Source organism: Amblyraja radiata, chromosome 3 (assembly GCF_010909765.2).
Source record: "Amblyraja radiata isolate CabotCenter1 chromosome 3, sAmbRad1.1.pri, whole genome shotgun sequence".
In the NCBI taxonomy this organism is placed as follows: Eukaryota; Metazoa; Chordata; class Chondrichthyes; order Rajiformes; family Rajidae; genus Amblyraja; species Amblyraja radiata.
The window spans coordinates 111,225,792-111,246,099 of NC_045958.1; the positions used below are offsets into that span (position 1 = coordinate 111,225,792).

Sequence of the window (20,308 nt, forward strand, 5' to 3'; positions counted from 1 at the left end):
CGATGTTGGGGAAGTCCAGAACAAGGGGTCATGGTATAAGGATAAGGGGGATGTCTTTTAGGACCGTTGAGGCCAGTTCATTGACTATAATTAAGAGGGAGTTAGATGTGGCCCTTGTGGCTAAAGGGATCAGGGGGTATGGAGAGAAGGCAGGTACAGGATACTGAGTTGGATGATCAGCCATGATCATATTGAATGGCGGTGCAGGCTTGAAGGGCCGAATGCCCTACTCCTGCACCTATTTTCTATGTTTCTATGAAGGGTAACTTTTTTTTAACTCAAATGGTGGTGGGTGTATGGAACGAGCTGCCATCAGAGGTAGTTGAGGCAGGTACTATCACAGCGTTTAAGAAACATTTGGACAGGCACATGGGTAGGATATGTTTAGAGGGATATGAGCCAATACAGAATAGATGCTGAAGTAATGTTTCCCATGGCTGTGGGACTAGCTCAGAGGCGTCTTGGTTGGCATGGATAAGTTGGGCCGAAGGGCCTGTTTCCTCTATGCTGTGTGACTCTATGCTTGCTTCTGGCGTCCACTACATATTTATCTTCTGCTGGTTCTCACCAGTATCTCATCGTTACTTAGGTTTTAAATAGAATATATTTTCCGGAACTCTGACAACCCATTGATATCAACATCTTTTGCCAACAAATCTTGTCCACTTCATTTTCCCAAATTTTATTATTAACATCTTGACGTTAACATATCTCCAACCAATTGCTCAAGATTCCCACGGGCTTGTATCCTTCTCCGTTATCTTAAAATATAAATCCTATTACTTAAGAAACAATAATATTGAAGGGCTATTATCTTCATTAGTCATTACCATTAACTTGTGCTGTATTCAATGTCCTTTCTAACAGAGTTAGAAATGAGTTATTGTTGAGTAAATCACACACACACTCACCGATCTGATGTAGCAGTATATTGAGTCATTGAGGTTCAAATGAAATTTGGTTTCTGCAGTCATACAAACAAGTAGAAGAACCAAGACACAACACAATTTACACAAACGTCCATCACAGCAAATCTCCTCCTCACTGTGATGGAAGGCAAAGTCTTATCTCTCCCCTGCACTCCCCATTCTCCTCCCGATGTCAAAGTCAAATCCCCCGGCGGGCGATGGTAAGTAAGTCCTGTGGCCATTAAAGCCGCGCCGGGCGACACACACTGCAGCATGTTCATCCTACCATGCAGCAGTACCAACTAACAGCACATGTTGGGTTGCGATTAAACGAATGGTGTGGTAGTAGGCGAAGCTTATCATAATAATAATAATAATAATGGACTTCATTGGTTAGTAAGTAAAGTAACCAATCTACAGTTATAGTGCCATATAGTGTGGAAACAGGCCCTTTGGCCCAACTTGCCCATGCTGACCAAAATGCTCCATCTACACTAGTCCCACCAACCTGTATTTGGTCCATATTTCCTCTAAACCTGTCCTATCCACACCAAATCCTGGCATCACATCACATCACTCCAGTCCTCAAAAAACTTCACTGGCTTCCCATCTCCCACCGGATCACCTACAAAATCCTGGTCCTCACCTACAAAGCCCTCCACCATCTGCCCCCCCCCATATCTCACTGACCTCCTCTCCCCCTACCAACCCTCACGGTCCCTCAGATCCACATCAGCCGGTCTCCTCTCCATCCACAAGTCCAACCTCCGCAGTTTTGGAGACAGCCTTCTCCAGGGCAGCTCCCAACTCTGGAACTCCCTCCCCCAACTGATCCGCAATTCCGTGTCCCTCACCATCTTCCAGTCCCGCCTCAAGACCCATCTCTTCACCTCTGCCTATCCTTAGCCCCACGTCCCCGTCCCTTTTCATCTGTGCATTAATTGCCTCATACTGTGTTTTGTATTGAATTCTGTCCTTACTTTGTGTACTAGTCATGTCTCTACTATTTATTTCATTCCCCTTTCATGTTTTTCCTCTACATGCTCAATTTTTGTAAGGTGTCCTTGAGACTCTTGAAAGGCGCCCATAAATAAAATTTATTATTATTATTATTATTATCCATGTACCATGTTTCTTAAACGTGTGACAGTCCCTGCCTTAAATAGCTCCTCTGGCTGCTCAATCCATATATCCACTACCCTTTCTATGAAAAAGCTGCCTCTCCGTTTCCTATTAAAGGTCCTGTCCCACTTGCCGATTTTTTTTCGGCGACTGCTGACATCATTAACTGATGAAGAATTTGCGGCGTGACGCGTCGGTGACGTTTGAGGCGCGGTGATGACAGTTGAGGCGCGGTTGTTTTTTCACGTGCCGCAACTTTTTTTGGTCGACGCTGGATTTTGAAATGTTCAAAATCTTTTGGCGTCACTAATATGACGCCGGCAGTCGCCGAAAAAATCACCAAGTGATAAGGCCCTTAAATCTTTCTCCTCTGTCTTCAGGTTCTTAATTCCCCTGCTCTGAGTAAAAGAGTGCATTTACTCCATCTATTCCTCTCATGATCTTATACACTTCACACTCTGCCGAAACTCTATTTCATGTGCTCTTTTAATCTTTTTTCTGCTCTGCTAATTCTACGGTAGTCAAAATCCCTGTTGTTTTTTCTATTTTTTTTACTATTTGCATATTTATTTCACCTCTATCAGTATTAATTTCTCTGCGTTACTTATCTTTATATATTTATCTCATTGACACAGTTCCACCAATCTTTACGACCCTTATATCTAATTAATAAAGCTATTTCCCCCGTAAAATGTATTTCCTTCCCTCTGCATCTTTAACCAAATATTTAATATAGTTAAGTTTAGAGATACAGCGTGGAAACAGGGCCTTGGGCCCACTGTGTCTGTGTGGGCCAGCGATCACTCGCACTCTAGTTCTATACACTAGGGACAATTTACAGAAGTCAATTAAGTTCCAAGTCTTTGGAGTGTGGGAGGAAACCGGGTGCATCCAGAGAAATCCTACGCGGTCACGGGGAGAACGTACAAACTCTGTAGAGGCAGATGGGATTGAACCCGGGTCTCTGGTCCTGTAAGGCAGCAACTCTACCGCTGCACCACCATGCTGCCAAGTAGGCAAGGCTTAGAAGGGTACGGATTTAAAACGGGCAAATGGGATGAGTGCAGATGAGTAAAAAGATTGGCGTGGATGTAGGGGGTTGTGTTTGTTTTTGTTTTTGCTGCATTGAACCTCCAAGTAATTATTTACTGTTGCCGTAGTGTATTAATCCCCACTATGCATGCACTGCTATTCAGATTGTTTAGCGGGCTGTTAATAGCAGTCTTCCTCCCTTCATTTACTATCATTGTACGCTGATGATCTATAACCCTGTTTATTCACTGGCTACGTGTCCAATCGTAGAATAATCGGATGCTTGTCTTTTCTTTATTTGTTTCCATGCATTAAGGCTTGTTTTTGCACTATAGAGTTCTTCAACCCACACAAATCCCTGGATGGTTTCCAATTTTCCAATCCTCTGGCTCGGGTGGAGCTTGTCACCGCAGGATGGGTTTGATCCAGTTCTAAACCTCCCCTGAACAATAGGCGTGTGTGCTGTGCCTTTGAGCAGTTTTGCAGTCTCTTTTGTGCATCATTAGGGAAATTGTCAAAACGTTTTTATGCCAAAGAATATGCAAATGTGCTTCAAATGGGGGGAAAAAAACCTTTTCTAAATTAAAAGTAGTCCCATTGCAAATAGGAAGTGTTCTTTTGTTGGGAGCACAGTCTAAGAGGCCGAAAGTGTGCAAACAGGCCCTTCGGCCTACATGGTCTATGCTGAATATCAAGCAGCAAATTTTTTTCGCTAATCCAATTTCATCCAGTCGCACCCCGGCCACTCCCTCTTCTTCCCTCTCCCATCTGGCAAGAGGTACAGAAGTGTGAAAATGCACACCTCCAGATTCGGGGATATCCTCCCCTGATAATTCTCCCCTGACGTGCTTTCCTGTCTAAAAGCTGTTTGTAAATTTGCGATGCTGTATGACCCGCTGAGTGTTTGTGTCTGCCTTCGGTTTAAACCAGCATTTGCAGTTCCTCCCTACATGTAAATTCAAGCAGTTGATGGAATTAAACCTAATCCAGATTCTGGGACAGTTTCTTCCCAGCTGTTATCAGGCACCTGAATCATCCTATCACCAACTCCAGAGTGGTCATGACCCCCCCCCCCCCCCCCCCCCTCTCCCACCTACCCCATTGGAAACCTGTGAACTATTTTTAATCTGACTTTACTGGACTTTACCTTGCACTAAACGTTATTCCCTTTATCATGTATCTGTACACTGTGGATAGCTCAACTGTAATCCTGAATAGTCTTTTCACTGCCTGGATAGCATGCAGGTTTTTCACTGTACCCCACCTCACTACACGTGACAATAATAGACTAATAAAGTAAAACATTTCCATCAACTCCAAGACTCCCAGAGATACATCAGCCATTATTGAATGGCAGACTAGACTTGATGAGCTGAATGGCCTTATTCTACTATCCCTTATGACCTTATGACTCGACCACTTGCCTGTACACTGGTCTATTTTCAATGGCATTTATAATTTACGACAATGGCATTTACAATGAACAATGATAATTTACAAATTTAGCAACATAGTCGCGGGGAAAACTGTACAAACTCTACTCCATTTCGCTGTTTTGTGGATGGCAAACGATGAAATATTCAGCAAGGTCAATGCCGAATGCAATTGATTATAAAGGCTAAGATTAGTAGGAAGGAACTGCAGATGCTGGTTCATGTCAAAGATAGACACAAAGTGCTGGAGTAACTCAGCAAGTCAGGCAGCATCTCTGGAGAAAAAGGATGGACGCCATTTTAGGTCGGAACCCTTCTTCTCACCCGAAACCTCACTACTTATTCCTTTTCTCCAGAGTTGCTGGAGTTAGTCCAACACAGGACGGTGAATCTGTGGAATTCTTTGCCACTGACGGCTGTGGTGGCCCAAGTCAGTGGGTACATTTAAGGCAGAGATAGATTCTTAATTAGTGCGGGTGTCAGGGTTAGAAACATAGAAATTAGGTGCAGGAGTGGGCCATTCGGCCCTTCGAGCCTGCACCGCCATTCAATATGATCATGGCTGATCATCCAACTCAGTATCCCGTACCTGCCTTCTCTCCATACCCTCTGATCCTTTTAGCCACAAGGGCCACATCTAACTCCCTCTTAAATATAGCCAATGAACTGGCCTCAACTACCCTCTGTGGCAGAGAGTTCCAGAGATTCACCACTCTCTGTGTGAAAAAAGTTTTTCTCATCTCGGTTTTAAAGGATTTTCCCCTTATCCTTAAGCTGTGACCCCTTGTCCTGGACTTCCTCAACATCGGGAACAATCTTCCTGCATCTAGCCTGTCCAACCCCTTAAGAATTTTGTAAGTTTCTATAAGATCCCCTCTCAATCTCCTAAATTCTAGAGAGTATGAACCAAGTCTATCCAGTCTTTCTTCATAAGACAGTCCTGACATCCCAGGAATCAGTCTGGTGAACCTTCTCTGCACTCCCTCTATGGCAATTTATTTATTTAGCGAATGCAAAGTCCTTTAGCCAAGCAGTTGCCTCTTGAATAATGTCCTTCCTCAGATTTGGAGACCAAAACTGTACGCAATACTCCAGGTGTGGTCTCACCAAGACCCTGTACAACTGCAGTAGAACCTCCCTGCTCCTATACTCAAATCCTTTTGCTATGAAAGCTAACATACCATTCGCTTTCTTCACTGCCTGCTGCACCTGCATGCCTACTTTCAATGACTGGTGTACCATGACACCCAGGTCTCGCTGCATCTCCCCTTTTCCTAATCGGCCACCATTTAGATAATAGTCTGCTTTCCTGTTTTTGCCACCAAAATGGATAACCTCACATTTATCCACATTATACTGCATCTGCCAAACATTTGCCCACTCACCCAGCCTATCCAAGTCACCTTGCAGTCTCCTAGCATCCTCCTCACAGCTAACACTGCCCCCCAGCTTAGTGTGGGGTTTGGGAGGGAGAGATAGATCAGCCATGATTGAATGGCGGAGTAGACCTGATGGGCCAAATTACCTTATTCTACTCCTATCACTTATGAACATGACTGTGTCTGTCAAAGGCTAAATATGCCCCTGTCTCACTTGGGAAACCAGAACGGAAACCTCTGGAGACTTTGCGCCCCCACCCAAGGTTTCCGTGCGGTTCCCGGAGGTTGCAGGTGGTTGCCGGAGGTTGCAGGTAGGGAGACTGACAAAAACCTCCGGGAACCTCCAGGAATCGCACGGAAACCTTGGGTGGGGCACAAAGTCTCCGGAGGTTTCCGTTCAGGTTTCCTAAGTGGGACAGGGGCAAGATTACTTTGCTGCACAGAATAAAATGCTTCAGAGTTCAGTTTTACTGTTTCTCCACTGAATTGAGATTTTGGATAATGATGAAGGAACTGTGTGTGTAGAATAAAGTTTCTGTTCTCCACTGCTGGTAAACTGCAGCTCGCTGTCAGTGGACACAGTCAATGCGGAGAGTTACTGACTGAGCTCGAGCTGTGTCACAAAGAACTCCTCTAAATTATCACAGGGATTTAGGATGGAGCAAGTTTGCAGCTATTGAGCTGGTTTTGTTCCAGCTATTTGACCTCCAATTGTGGAAGACAGACACAAAATGCAGGAGTAACTCGGCGGGTCGGGCAGCATCTCTGGAGAGAAGGAATGGGTGACGTTTCGGGTCGAGATCCTTCGCCGGACTCCTAGATAGACCAGCAGCGGTGGAGCCCTCTGGAATAATAATCGAGTTGGGATTTCTGAACGAATAGAAAAGCATTTGAAGCAACAAAGGGCAGGAGTCAGTTTCTTGGGCTGTATCCACCTCTTACAGGAGTCTCTTGGTCTCTATCCTTTGTGTCAGCTGTGCTTGGTGACTTGAGTTTATTGATTCTGGAGGATAGTAAGTGCTTTGTCTCTACATTTCCACGTGACTCTTTGTTTAAAAGAAAAACCGCTGGAAACAATGAGAATCTTGTTCTTATCCATCCATGGCATGAATTTGCTACATTTTTTAATTCCACTTCCCCACTGTGAATTTTAAAGTGTTGACAATTCACCATGGCTGCATGCTGAATTTGTAATCGGGGAGGCTGTTGTTCAGTGCAGAAATGGGCCCTTCAGCCCACTGCGTCCATGCTAACCTTTTTGGTCGTCTGAGCTCATCACATTTGGATCTGCACCCTTGCCTGGGGGCGCAGCGGTAGAGTTGCTGCCTTACAGCGCCGGAGACCCGGGTTCCATCCTGACTACGGAGTTTGTACGTTCTCCTGTGAACACGTGGGTTTTATCCGGGTGCTCCGGTTTCCTCCCACCGTCCAAAGACATGCAGGTTTGAAGGTTAATCGGCTTCTGGTAAATTGACAATAGACAATAGGTGCAGGAGTAGGCCATTCGGCCCTTCGAGCCAGCACCGCCATTCAATGTGATCATTCACATCAATCTTGTCTCACATTTATGTGGAGGAAAAAAGATCTTGGGTCCATCATTCCAAATAAACTTGACAATCTCCACGTCAAATATAACCGAGGACTTGTCCTCCACAGCCGATGGTGGGATTGAATTCCACTGATTCAGAGAATAAATCTCTGCAAGTCTTGGTGTTACAAACAGAAATATCTATTTAATTATATTACGTCACAATGACTGCCGATGAATCTATCTGTTCCTGAAGATTATAAGACCATGTGCGATAGGAATAGAATTAAGCCATTCGGCCCATCAAGTCTACTGCCATTCAATCATGGCTGATCTATTTCTCCCTAACCCCATTCTCCTGCCCTCTGACTAAAGAAATTCCTCCTTGTCTCCTTCCTCAAAGAACGTCCTTTAATTCTGAGGCTATGACCTCTAGTCCTAGACTCTCCCACGAGTGGAATTTGCCACGAATGAGTGAAATTATTAAGTGTGGAATAATCTCTTCAGGTCTTATCTGTCGGTGATTTTTTTCTTTCAGAAAATGAAAAAATGAAGAATTTAAGAACCATTTGTCATTTTTAATTGTATTTTTTCTCCCCCTTCCTCTTTAGATATTTCTTGTTTATATCGTGTTTTTTTTCCCATCTGCCTGGTTAACAAAAACAAATTTGTTTCTTGTCGTCTTTGATGTGGTTCTACCAGGTCCCACGTGCAAGAATCTGCAGAGCAAATGAGATCTACTCTGCCTTTGTATACCAGGCCCTGCTGTTTGGAATTTCCAAACCACTCAGTATTTTAACCAGTCCAGCACATACAAAATGATGAGAGGTAGAGATAGGGTAGACAGTCAAAACCTTTTTCCCCCCAGGGTGGAAATATCCAACATCAGAGCATAGAGCTATAATATGAGAGGGGGAAAGTCTAATGACAATCGACAATAGACAATAGCAGCAGGAGTAGGCCATTCGGCCCTTTGAGCCAGCATTGCCATTCACTGTGATCATGGCTGATCACCCACAATCAGTACCCCGTTCCTACCTTCTCCCCATATCCCCTGACTCCGCTATCTTTAAGAGCTCTATCTAACTCTCTCTTGAAAGCATCCAGAGAATCGGCCTCCATTGCCTTCGGAGGCAGAGAATTCCACAGATTCACAACTCTGTGGGTGAAAAAGTGTTTCCTCATCTCCGTTCTAAATGGCTTACCCCTTATTCTTAAACTGTGGCCCCTGGTTCTGGACTCCCCCAACATCGGGAACATGTTTCCTGCCTCTAGCGTGTCCAAACCTTTAATAATTTTAGGTTTCAATAAGATAATAGTGACAGTTAAGAGGCTTTTAAATGGGATATGGATCATGTTCAGGCAGAGGAGATCAGTTTAGTTTGGCATCATATTTGGCACAAACATTGAAGGCCAAAGGGCCCATTTCCCGTACTGTCCTGTTCTATGTGTGGGAAGGAACTGCAGACGCTGGTTTATACCGAAGAATCTGTGATGTTTTGGGTCGGGGCCCTTCAGTATGGGTCAGAGTGAGTCTGAAGAAGGGTTCCGACCTGATATGTCACCTATTCTTCTCCGGAGATGCTGCCTGACTCGCTGAGTTACTCCAGCATTTTGTGTCTATCCTCTGCAAGTTTCCATATTTAGTTTCGTATAGAGATACAGGCCTTTTGGCCCATCGAGTCCACACTGACCATGGGTCCCCGCACGCTAACACTATCCTACACTAGGGACACTTTACAAAAATACCAAGCCAATTAACCTACAAACCTGTACGTCTTTGGAGTGTGGGAGGAAACCAGAGATCTCGGGGGTGGGGGGTGGGGGACGAGGGGGGGGGGGGAACCTCGTGCAGATCACGGGCAGAACGTACAAACTCCATACAGACAGCAGCCGTAGTTGGGATTGAACAGGTTAATTCCCAGGATGGCTGGACTGTCATATGTTGATGGAATGGAGCGACTGGGCTTGTACACTCTGGAGTTTAGAAGGATGAGAGGTTATCTTATTGAAACATATAAGATTATTAAGGGATTGGACACGCTAGAGGCAGGAAACATGTTCCCGATGTTGGGGGAGTCCAGAACCAGGGGCCACAGTTTAAGAATAAGGAGTAAGTCATTTAGAACGGAGGTGAGGGAAAACTTTTTCACACGGAGTTGTGAATCTGTGGAATTCTCTGCCTCATACGGCGGTGGAGGCCGGCTCTCTGGATACTTTCAAGAGAGAGCTAGATAGGGCTCTTAAATGTAGTGGAGTCGGGGGATATGGGGAGAAGGCAGGAACAGGGTACTGAAGGGCCTACTCCTGCACCTATTGTCTATATCTAAAAATGTGTTGCTTCCCACTACAATATTTTATTGTCACAGTGGGTGGGTAAATGCCGAACGGGAAAAGTTTTCAATTAATTGTAAAATAATTCCCAAAGATGCCCTGTTATTATCATTGAGAATATATGCTATATTCACCACTGTAGTGACATTATGAATGATTTGTGCTGAATTTTATTTTATGCTGCTTTTAATTCACAAGTTTATTTATCTTCCTAATCTGGGATTTGCATTATCACTATAGCCAAGCCACACGTACAGCCATCGTCTGATCTTCAAAAAATGATTTTCCCTTCAAATAAATGATTTTTTAAAATGTGCTATTAGAAAATAATTGTAATAGTTCTTAATATGATTATATTGCATTTCCTTGGAGAGAAGGAATGGGTAACGTTTCGGGTCGAAACCCTTCTTCAGACCCGAAACAGAATGGCCTACAGGCTCGAAGGGCAGAATGGCCTACTCCTACACCTATTGTCTATATGGGGAGAAGGCAGGAATGAGGTGGATGATCAGCCATTATCACAGTGAATGGCGGTGCTGGCTCGCGGGGCCGAATGGCCTACTCGTGCACCTGTTGTCTATTAACACAGGTCCCTGGCGCTGTAAGGCAGCAACTCTACCACTGCGCCATCATGCCGCCCTATGTTCTGTGTAGTTGATAAACCAGTTCTTGGAGAAATGAATGCCATAGTTGTAAGTAAGGCCTAGTACTGTCTATGCAGTCTGCATGTGAATGCTAATGGGTTTTTTTGCATTGTTGTCACCCAGCTTGGTTGTACATTGGTGCTGCAGGAGCTTTCCTTTTCATCTTGATTCAGCTCATCCTGTTGGTGGAGTTCGCACATAAGTGGAACAAGACGTGGTGAGTAGCTTCTCTGAGCAATTTTAAAAGCTATGATCGTTGTCCACTGGCAACAAACTAGATTCCTCATCTATTTAGCCCCTCCAACTTCTGCGATCTGATTTTTATTTTAAAAGCTTCATCCAATGTGAAACTGAATTGTTTGTCGCTCTTCAACTCTATTGGTAAATTCACACAAAAAAAACCTCCACAAAAGTGCTGGTGTAACTCAGCGGGTCAGTTCAGGAATTTGTTCTGAAGTGCCTCTTAGTTTCTCTCTCATAGGTTCATAGTTCAGAAGTTCCAGGAGCAGAATTAGGCCATTTGGCCCATCAAGTCTACTCCGCCATTAAATCATGGTCGATCTATCGTTCCCTCTCAACCCATTTCTCCTGCCATCGCCCCTTACCAATCAAGAATCTTATCTATCTCTGCCTTAAAGCAACCCATTGACTTGGCCTCCGCAGCCTTCTGTGGCAATGAAATCCATCACTCCCATCATTCCACCATTCACCACCACTCCCCCCCTGTCTGAAGAAGGGCCTCGACCCAAAACATCTCTCCAGAGATGCTGTCTGACCCGCTGAGTTACTCCAGCATTTTGTGTCGATCTTCGGTGTAAACCAGCATCTGCAGTTCCTCCCTACGCATCCCTGGAGGACATGGTGGCTTCAGAAAATCCTAACATTATGATAACTTGCCTTACTTTGAAAGTTGCTGTTTATCTGTCGTAACATTGAAGGGCTTGCCCTAAAGTAGCGCATTCATTAGATGGGCCAAGCATGTTCCAATTTCACAGTGTCCAAATTTTAATCCTAGGGGAGCAGAGAAGAAAATTTGGCTTGTGTAGGCGATGGACCACGGAATTACCAGATTGTTGCGAAAACTCATTTGGTTCACTAATGTCTTTCAGGGGAGGCTATTGCCCCTGTCCCACTTAGGAAACCTGAACGGAAAGCTCTGGAGACTTTGCGCCCCACCCAAGGTTTCCGTGCAGTTCCCGGAAGTTCCCGGAGGTTTTTGTCTGTCTCCCTACCTGCTTCCACTACCTGCAACCTCCGGCAACCACCTGCAACCTCCGGGAACCGCACGGAAACCTTGGGTGGGGCGCAAAGTCTCCAGAGGTTTCCGTTCTGGTTTCCTAAGTGAGACAGGGGCATAACTTTGTTCAATCTGATCAGTATGTGGCTTCATATTGGCTGCTGCCTCACAGCGCCAGAGACCCGGTTTTCGACCCCGACTACGGGGTGCTGTCTGTGCGGAGTTTGCCCGTTCTCCCCGTGACTTGGGTGGGGTTCCTCCCACACTCCACAGGCGTACAGTTTTGCAGTGGTTAATTGGCTTCTGTAAATTGCCCCCAGCGTGCAGGGAGCGGATGAGAAAGCGGGATAACATAGGATCAGCGTGAATGTGCGATCGCTGGTCGGCGTGGACATGGTGGGCCGAAGGGCCTGTTTCCATGCCGTAACTCTAAACTCCAAACGTGGGACATGCTCAATTGCATTTCGAGGCACTTTGACCGTGTTAAATGGTTTGGACCACATCTGGCAATTTGTAACAGGAAACTATGTCAGGCATGAGTGAATGCTGCCAAGTGTCAGAATTTGCAACGCTCAGAAACACTGCAAAACGTTGAGATTCTTGGCACCATCATCTTGTGAGCTCCAGTCTGTTAGCATTATCACCTTGAGTACAGGGAACACTCACCATTACAGACCTCTGTGTTACGGATTTTAGTCATAAGTGATAGGAGCAGGATAAGGCCATTTGGCCCATCAAGTCTACTCCGTCATTCAATCATGACTGATCTATCTCTCCTTCCTAACCCCATTCTCCTGCCTTCTCCCCATAACCCCTGACACCCGTACAAATCAAGAATCTATCTATCCCCTCCTTAGAAATATCCACTGACTTGGCCTCCACAGCCGTCTGTGGCAAAGAATTCCACAGATTCACCGCCCTGTGGTGGAGTAAAGAGCCTGTCCCAGTTGGGTGTTATTTGCGCGTAATTTACGCGACATCGTTTACGCGTCACGAGGCATGACGCGGGCTTCGTGCCACGCACGTGATGCGCGCGTGGTGCGCATTATGCACGTGCGCTGCATGGCGACGTAGGCAGTGGCGCGACCGCCCCAGGTTTTTGGGATGTACAAAATATTTGCGCACCATGTGCGTGACACGCAAATGACGCCCAAGTGGGGCAGGCCCTTTACTCAGTGTCTCTGGAGAAAAGGAATAGGTGGCGAGGGTTCGGGGTGAGAAGAAGGGCTCCGACCCGAAATGGCGCCCATCCTTTTTCTCCAGAGATGCTGCCTGGCCCACTGAGTTACTCCAGCACTTTGTGTCTATCTTCATGGCCTGTGTTGTACTGGACTGTTTGCAATAACCACTTACCAGTCTCCTGTTTCTTGTCCAATAACAGGTGGGCTGGAACTGCCCATAATAAATGCTGGTACGTCGCCTTGACTTTGGTCACACTCATTCTGTACCTGGTCGCCATCTGTGCTGTCGTCCTCATGGTCATCTTCTACACCGACCTCGCCGGATGCAAGCTCAACAAGATATTACTGGGGGTCAACACTGGCCTCTGCTTCATTGTCTCCATGGTGGCCATCAGTCCCTGTGTTCAGAAATGTGAGTACGCTACTTGGAATCTTCACTCCAGCGCATGTTCATAAGTCACAGGAGCATAGTTCGGGCCGCTCAGAGGTCATTGAGTCTACTCCGCCATTCAATCATGGCCGAGCTATCTTTCCCTCTCAATCCCATTCTCCTGCCTTCTCCCTGCCACCTTTGACACCCGTACTAATCAATCTCCACTTTTAAAATACCCACTGACTTGTCCTCCACCGCCATCTGAATTCCACAGATCCACCACCCTCTGACTAAAGAAACTCCTTCTTGTCTCCTTTCTAAAGGTACGTCCTTTTATTCCGAAGTACGTCCTTTTATTCTGAGAATATTGAATGCAGCTGGTTGATTTACTTTTGCTAATCGAGCTTTTACGTGTTATTAATGTAACTCCCTGAGGATATGATTGGAGGGTCGGCATGAAGGAATTTCACGAGAGTTAGGGGCCTCAGTTATTTGGATAGACTGAAGTTGGCTCTACGCTCCTTAGCACAGTGATGATGGAGAGATGGGTTAACGGAACTGCTCAACAGCATGAAGTTTTGGGAAAGAGAAATGAAGGGAAACTGTCCAATTTAAGGCATTTGCCAGAAGATCTAAAGTTGACATAGGGAGCTGGATTACCCAACCTGCACGGGCGATTGAAGCAGATAAAGGGCTTGTGTTTTCAGAAAGGAATTAGAAGAGCACTTGATGGAAAAATGTTGAGATCTTCTTATTTCGTGTCCATCTTCCATGTTTCAAATGTTGACCTCGCTGTCATCGTCTGTCCTGAAAAGGAGGCAAGCTTCCGGCGACAATCAGTGGGAGCCATCACTTGTTGCAATAGATAATGGTGGTAGCTGAATTAGCTCGGGATACTTCCAGGACTGCAGGGACTATGCGTTTTAGCTGACCCCTGGTGCTGCCACCATTCCCTAAAGCCCCTGTCCCACTTACGTGTCCTTGGCACGCTAATTACGCGACCTCGTGGTGGCATTGAGGCACGACGGTCCCGTGAAGATCGCATGCGATTTCATGCGCCCGCACAGCCGTCTAAAGCGCGTGACGTCATTTGAAGATGGACGCAAAATGCAGGAGTAACTCAGCGGGACCGGCAGCATCTCTGGAGAGAAGGAATGGGTGATGTTTCGTGTCGAGACTCTTCTTCAGTCTGAAAGAAGGGTCTTGACGGGAAAAAACGTCACCCATTGCTTCTCTCCAGAGATGCTGCCGGTCCCGCTGAGTTACTCCTGCATTTTGTGTCTATCTTCAATTTTCTTGGCCCCGCTCTGGGAGTAGAAGTGGGGGCGGACCCGGACCGCAACGGCCGTGAGCCCCAGGCCGAGTTCGACGATCGTTTGCCTGCTTCAGCTGCTGTTGCAGGTGAGATGTTGCGTCGCGCCTGGGTCTTGGGCCCGTCCCACTTTGGCCATCAGTTACGTGACAGGCCGTTGGCGCGCAAAGATTTTGTTCGCTTCAAAATTTTGGAGCGCCGCACGATAACGCGCACAACTCCATACCCCTCCGCACTTCTCAGTGGGACCGGCCCCGCGCGGCCACACGATGCCCGTGCGCCTCAACGCGGCGATGAGGTCGCGTAAATTTGCGTGCCAAGGACACGTAAGTGGGACAGGCCCTTAAGTCATTAGGATATTTATTTGACTGTCTTGCTTTCAACCATTGAAAATGTTAGTTTCCAGAGTTTGAACGAGCAGCGTATTCCTCAATGGTTAACAGTTAAACTCGACAGGGCGGCACGGTGGTGCAGCGGTAGAGCTTCAGAGCTTCTAGAGCCATACAGCACCAGAGATCCAGGTTCGATCCTGACCACGGGTGCTGTCTGTACGGAGTTTGTGCGTTCTCCCCGTGACCTGCGTGGGTTTACTCCGGGTGCTCCGGTTTCCTCCCACATTCCAAAGGCGTACAGGTTTGTGGATTCTGTAAATTGTCCCCAGTGTGTAAGATAAGAATTAATGTATGGTTTCCATGCTGTATTTCTAAAGTCAAAGGTTAACGGTGATTAGGCTTATTATTGTGTTACACGTGCTACAAAGTGGAAAGCTTTGTCTTGCATGCTAACTAATTAATTTGGATAATACTATACATAAATGCAATCAAGGCAAACTCAACTACCATAGGGTGGGAAGGAACTGCAGATGCTGGTTTACACTGAAGAAAGACACAAAATACGGGAGTAACTCAGCGGGACAGGCTGAAGAAGGGTCTCGACCCGAAACTCTCCAGAGATCCTGCCTGTCCCTCTGAGTTACTCCAGCAGTTTGTGGCATCTCATATGCAATAGGTTGGGTAAAGGAAACGATACAAGGTGCAGAATATAGTTCTCAGCTGATGCATTCAAGAGATTGTTGGATATAGTGCTTGGGGCTAATGGAATCCAGGGATATGGGAAGAAAGCAGGAACTGGGTACTGATTCTGGATGATCAGCCATGATCCTATTGAATGGTGCTGGCTCAACGGGCCAAATGGCCTACTCCTGCACCAATTTCCTATGTAGCGGAACAGTTCCAGAAGCAAAGTCCAGTGTCTGACATGGGGTGGAGCTGAACTGTAGAACACTAGCTTGTAAGGATATTGTATTAATTCTGCCCAGTCGAAGCTCTGTTAACGCAAAAACATTCTGCCTGGACTCTATTTCTCTCACTCCATTTTCTTTCACTTTGTTGTTCTTATTTCTTTGTCCTTTCTTCCTCTCGCTTTATTTGTCTTAACTTTTCACTTTTTTTTCTTCCTGGCTCCTGTTTTTATCATCAGTAATACCGGCACGCAGCTTTTGCTTTCTGTGCTTTGTGGTCTTTGGTTTCAGCCGCCCTCGGCTGTTTCAGCTGTCGCGGTATCCCATGACCGCTCGTGTCCCAGCAGAAATGGAAGGGGGCCAGATGTCCTGTCGGTGAGACCAAGTCAAACCAGCCTGGCTACCGATGATAATGAAAAATGATGATGAGGACACTTCATTGTCATTTGTCTCCAGCTCAGTGCAGTGTAATACAAAGTGAATACAAAGTGCACGAAAGAGTCGCCACAAAGGTGCCGACATAAGTGATAGGAGCAGAATTAGGCCATTCGGCCCATCATGTCTACACCAAACATAGAAAATATGTGCAGGAGGAGGCCATTCGTCCCCTATCAATCACCCGTGCCTGCCTTCTCCCCATATCCCTTGGCTCCACTAGCCCCTAGAGCTCTAACTCTCTCTTAAATCCATCCAGTGACTTGGCCTCCACTGCCCTCTGTGGCAGGGAATTCCAGAAATTCACAACTCTCTGGGTGAAAAAGTTTTTCCTCACCTCATTCTTAAATGACCTCCCCTTTATTCTAAGACCTCCCCTTTATTCAATCATGGCTGATCTATCTCTCCCTCTCAACCCCATTCTCCTGCCTTCTCCCCGTAAGTACTCATCCCTTCTTCATCTCACCCATCGGGTCCCCAATAGTTCTCAGTGCCCCCCCCACTCCAGGCCCCTCTTTGTCCTCAGTGCCCCCCCACACTGCGTCCTCCTTTGACACAAAATGCTGGAGTAACTCAGCGGGACGGGCAGCGTCTCTGGAGGGAAGGAATGGGCGACGTTTCTGGTCGAGACCCTTCCTCAGACAGTTATAAGGACACCGGGCCCCTCTTTTCTCAGTGCCCCCCCCCCCCCCCACGCGGGGTCACCCTTAGTTCTCGGGGTTGCAGCCTGTCCGCCTAGGCCTGACGCCGCTGCTGCGACCAGACCTCGTCCGCGGTGGCTCCAACACCACCTCAGGGCTACGTGTACCCGAGTTGACCTCGCCCTTTACGGGGACGTCTGGTGCTTGCCCCGCCCGCCCAAATGTCCCCTCCCCAGACATTTCCCGATTTATTAGTTCAGTTTAAGTTTAAAGACACAGCGTGGAAATAGGCTCACTGAGTCCACGCTGACCATCGATCACCTATTCTGTTTTATCCAACTCCCTACGAACCAAGGGGCAATTTACAGAGGCCCGTGACGTTAACCTGCAAACATGCACGTGCCTGAGATGTGGGAGGAAACCGGAGCACCCGGAGGAAACCCACACAGTCTTAGTTTAGTTTGGAGATCCAGCGCGGAGACAGGCCCTTCGGCCCACTGAGTCCATGGCGACCAGCGACCCCCGCACGTTAACACTGTCCTACACACACACAAGGAACAATTTACATTTTACTAGGCCAATTAACCTGTACGTCTTTGGAGTGTGGGAGGAAGCCAGAGCTCCAGGAGGAAACCCACGCCATCCCAGGGAGAACGTACAAACTCCATACAGACAGCACCCGTAGTCAGGATCGAACCCGGATCTCCTGCACTGTGACGGAGCAAGTTGTCTACCCCTGCCCCTAAATTTACAAAGAAACTTTCCATCCATTACCGTCAACCTGTAAGGCTCGTTGTGCGGTGGCAATTGCATTTGTGATTCAGTCCACCATTCACACAGAAAGATGTGATTGTCAGTGATCAAGATGGTGAAGAGGAGCTGTTATCAGATGTTGCTGGAAGATGATATAATTATCTAATTGGGGAAACGAGCTGTGAAAATTGTGTGTGTTTCTTAGAAACTATAACTAACTAATGGAACCAAGTCTTGTGATTAAAAATGGAACACGGAACACGGAACAGTACAGAATGGGAACGGGCCCTTCAACCCACACTGTGCAGGAAGGAACTGCAGGCAGATGCTGGATTAAACTGAAGATAGACACAAAAAGCTGGGATCAGTCTGAAGAAGGGTCTCGACTATTGCTATTCTTGCTATTTTGAGGGAGTGCAGCGTAGGTTTACAAGGTTAATTCCTGGGATGGAGGGACTGTCATATGCTGAGAGAATGGGGCAGCTGGGCTTGTACACTCTGGAGGGGATCTCATTGAAACATGTAAGATTTTTAAGGGTTTGGACACGCTAGAGGCAGGAAACGTGTTCCCGATGTTGGGGGAGTCCATAATCAGGGGCCAGAGTTTAAGAATAAGGAGTAAGCCATTTAGAACGGAGACGAGGAAACACTTTTTCTCACAGAGAGTGGTGAGTGTGGAATTCTCTGCCTCGGAGGGTGGTGGAGGCGGGTTCTCTGGATGCTTTCAAGAGAGAGCTAGATAGGGCTCTTAAAAATAGCGGAGTCAGGGGATATGGGGAGAAGGCAGGAACTTTTGTATTGTATTGTATTCAAATTTATTGTCATTGTGTACTGATTGGGGATGATCAGCCATGATCACATTTAATGGCGGTGCTGGCTCGAAGGGCCGAATGGCCTACTCCTGCACCTATTATCTATTGTCGGTTGTAGACCTAAAACGTCACCCATTCCTGCTCTCCAGAGATGCTGTCTGACCCGCTGAGTGACTCCAGCATTTTGTGTCTACCTATTCAACCCACACAGTTTATCCTGAATACGATGCCTAAGTTAGAGTTGCCAACTTTCCCACTCCCAAATAAGGGACAAAAGGTCCAAATATGGGACAAATTCCCGACGGCAATTCGTTGACTGACTCGGCCGTGAATGATGCGTTGGCCCGGGTGCTGGACTGCACAGAGTCCAGCCGATGGGCCAGCTGAGGAGTTTTGGCCCGGGCGCCGGACTTTGCGTGCAACGTCGCGTGGCCTAGGCCAAAACACCTCAGCTGGCCCGCGCTGACCAATGACCTCCCCGTACACTAGCACTATCCCACACACACTGGAGGATTATTTACACTTATACCAAGCCAATTAACCTACAAACCTGCACGTCTTTGGAGTGTGGGAGGAAACCGAAGATCCCGGAGAAAACCCACGCAGGTCACGGGGAGAACGTGCAAACTCCGTACAGACAGCACCGGTAGTTTGGATCGAACCCGGGTCTCCGGCCCTGCAAGCGCTGTAAAGCAGCAACTCTACCGCTGCGCCACCCTTCCTGTCCTCATTTGTCTCCAGCCTGCTCTTGTGAAGAGCTTATCACAAAAGCTTTTTGCTGTACCTCGGTACACGGGACAACAAACTAAACTCAAAGCGTAAACTAAATGTGCCGTCGAGTGACCCAAAAGCTGCTCTCTGATCTCACCAGGTGGCCATTGTTGGTGTTCGTGGCTCAGCCTGCAAATGCAGTCCTCCGTTAAATCAACAAAACCCCTGGTTCTGCGCCAATTCCTCTTTGGTGTCTCCCAGAGTACAATTCGTCATTTTCTTCTGCATAACAACATCTGTGGCTTTCTTGTGCTATTTTTACTGTGGCTGCGGCCAATATAAAATCTGTGCTGGGTTGGAGAAACCTTTTCTGCAAAATCAGCACAATTGGACCTAGGCCTTTCTTATCTGCTTGGTTAGCTGCCAGAAAGAGGAACAGAGATTTTCCCGTTCATTAATGTTCAGTATTGCACAGACGGGTTCGGATGTTGTTTTCAAAGTCTTGGAGTACATTTTTTTTTTTTGACTGGAAAAATCAAACATTTAAAATGACTTTAATCTTCTGAATTGTGTTTACCCCTTGCGGTAATGACACCTAATGAAGTGGCGCTGTGACCCAGCTGGTCGAGACGCTGCCTCGCAGCACCAGAGACCCGGGTTCAATCCTGACCTCTGGTGATGTCTGTGTGGAGTTTGCACGTTCTTCCTGCGTGGGCGTCCTCCGGTTTCCTCCCACATCCCAAAGACATGCAGATTTTGTAGGTTAATTGCCGTTAGTGTGCATGGAGTGATGTGAAAGTGGAATAACAAAGAACTAGTGTGAACGGGTGATCGAAGGTTGGCATGGGCCTTGTGGGCTGAAGGGCCTATTTCTAAGCTGTATCTTTCAATAAATCAACATTCTCTATTGCAAATATCTCCACACACGCTTGAACACTGAATTCTAATTTTTTTTAAAACTTGTGAGCTGTTGATTTAATTTCTGGCCTCTTTAGCATGACCAAACTTTTCCAGGTGCCCTTGTGTAAGCTTTGTGCAAAGTCCCTTAAACAGGAACCAGCAAGGGTTCCTCTCCCACGGTGGCACAGCAGTAGAGTTGCTGCCCTACCGCACCAGAGAGACCCAGGCACGATCCCGACCACGGGTGCTGTCTGTGCAGAGTTTGCACGTTCTCCCTGTGACCTGGGTGGGGTTTCTCCGGGTGCTCTGGTTTCCCCCAACACTCCAAAGACG

The 20,308-nt window shown here is 46.9% G+C and overlaps 1 protein-coding gene across 2 annotated transcripts in view; it reads left to right on the forward strand.

Moving 5' to 3' along the window:
• serinc5 (serine incorporator 5) overlaps window positions 1-20,308 on the forward strand; it is a 91,318-nt gene that overhangs the window by 53,990 nt on the left and 17,020 nt on the right. For both annotated transcript variants that reach the window (XM_033018585.1, XM_033018584.1), the window contains exons 5-6: window positions 10,504-10,597; window positions 12,999-13,210. In XM_033018585.1, the coding sequence (XP_032874476.1) occupies window positions 10,504-10,597; window positions 12,999-13,210 (306 nt within the window). The remainder of the gene's footprint in view (window positions 1-10,503; window positions 10,598-12,998; window positions 13,211-20,308) is intronic.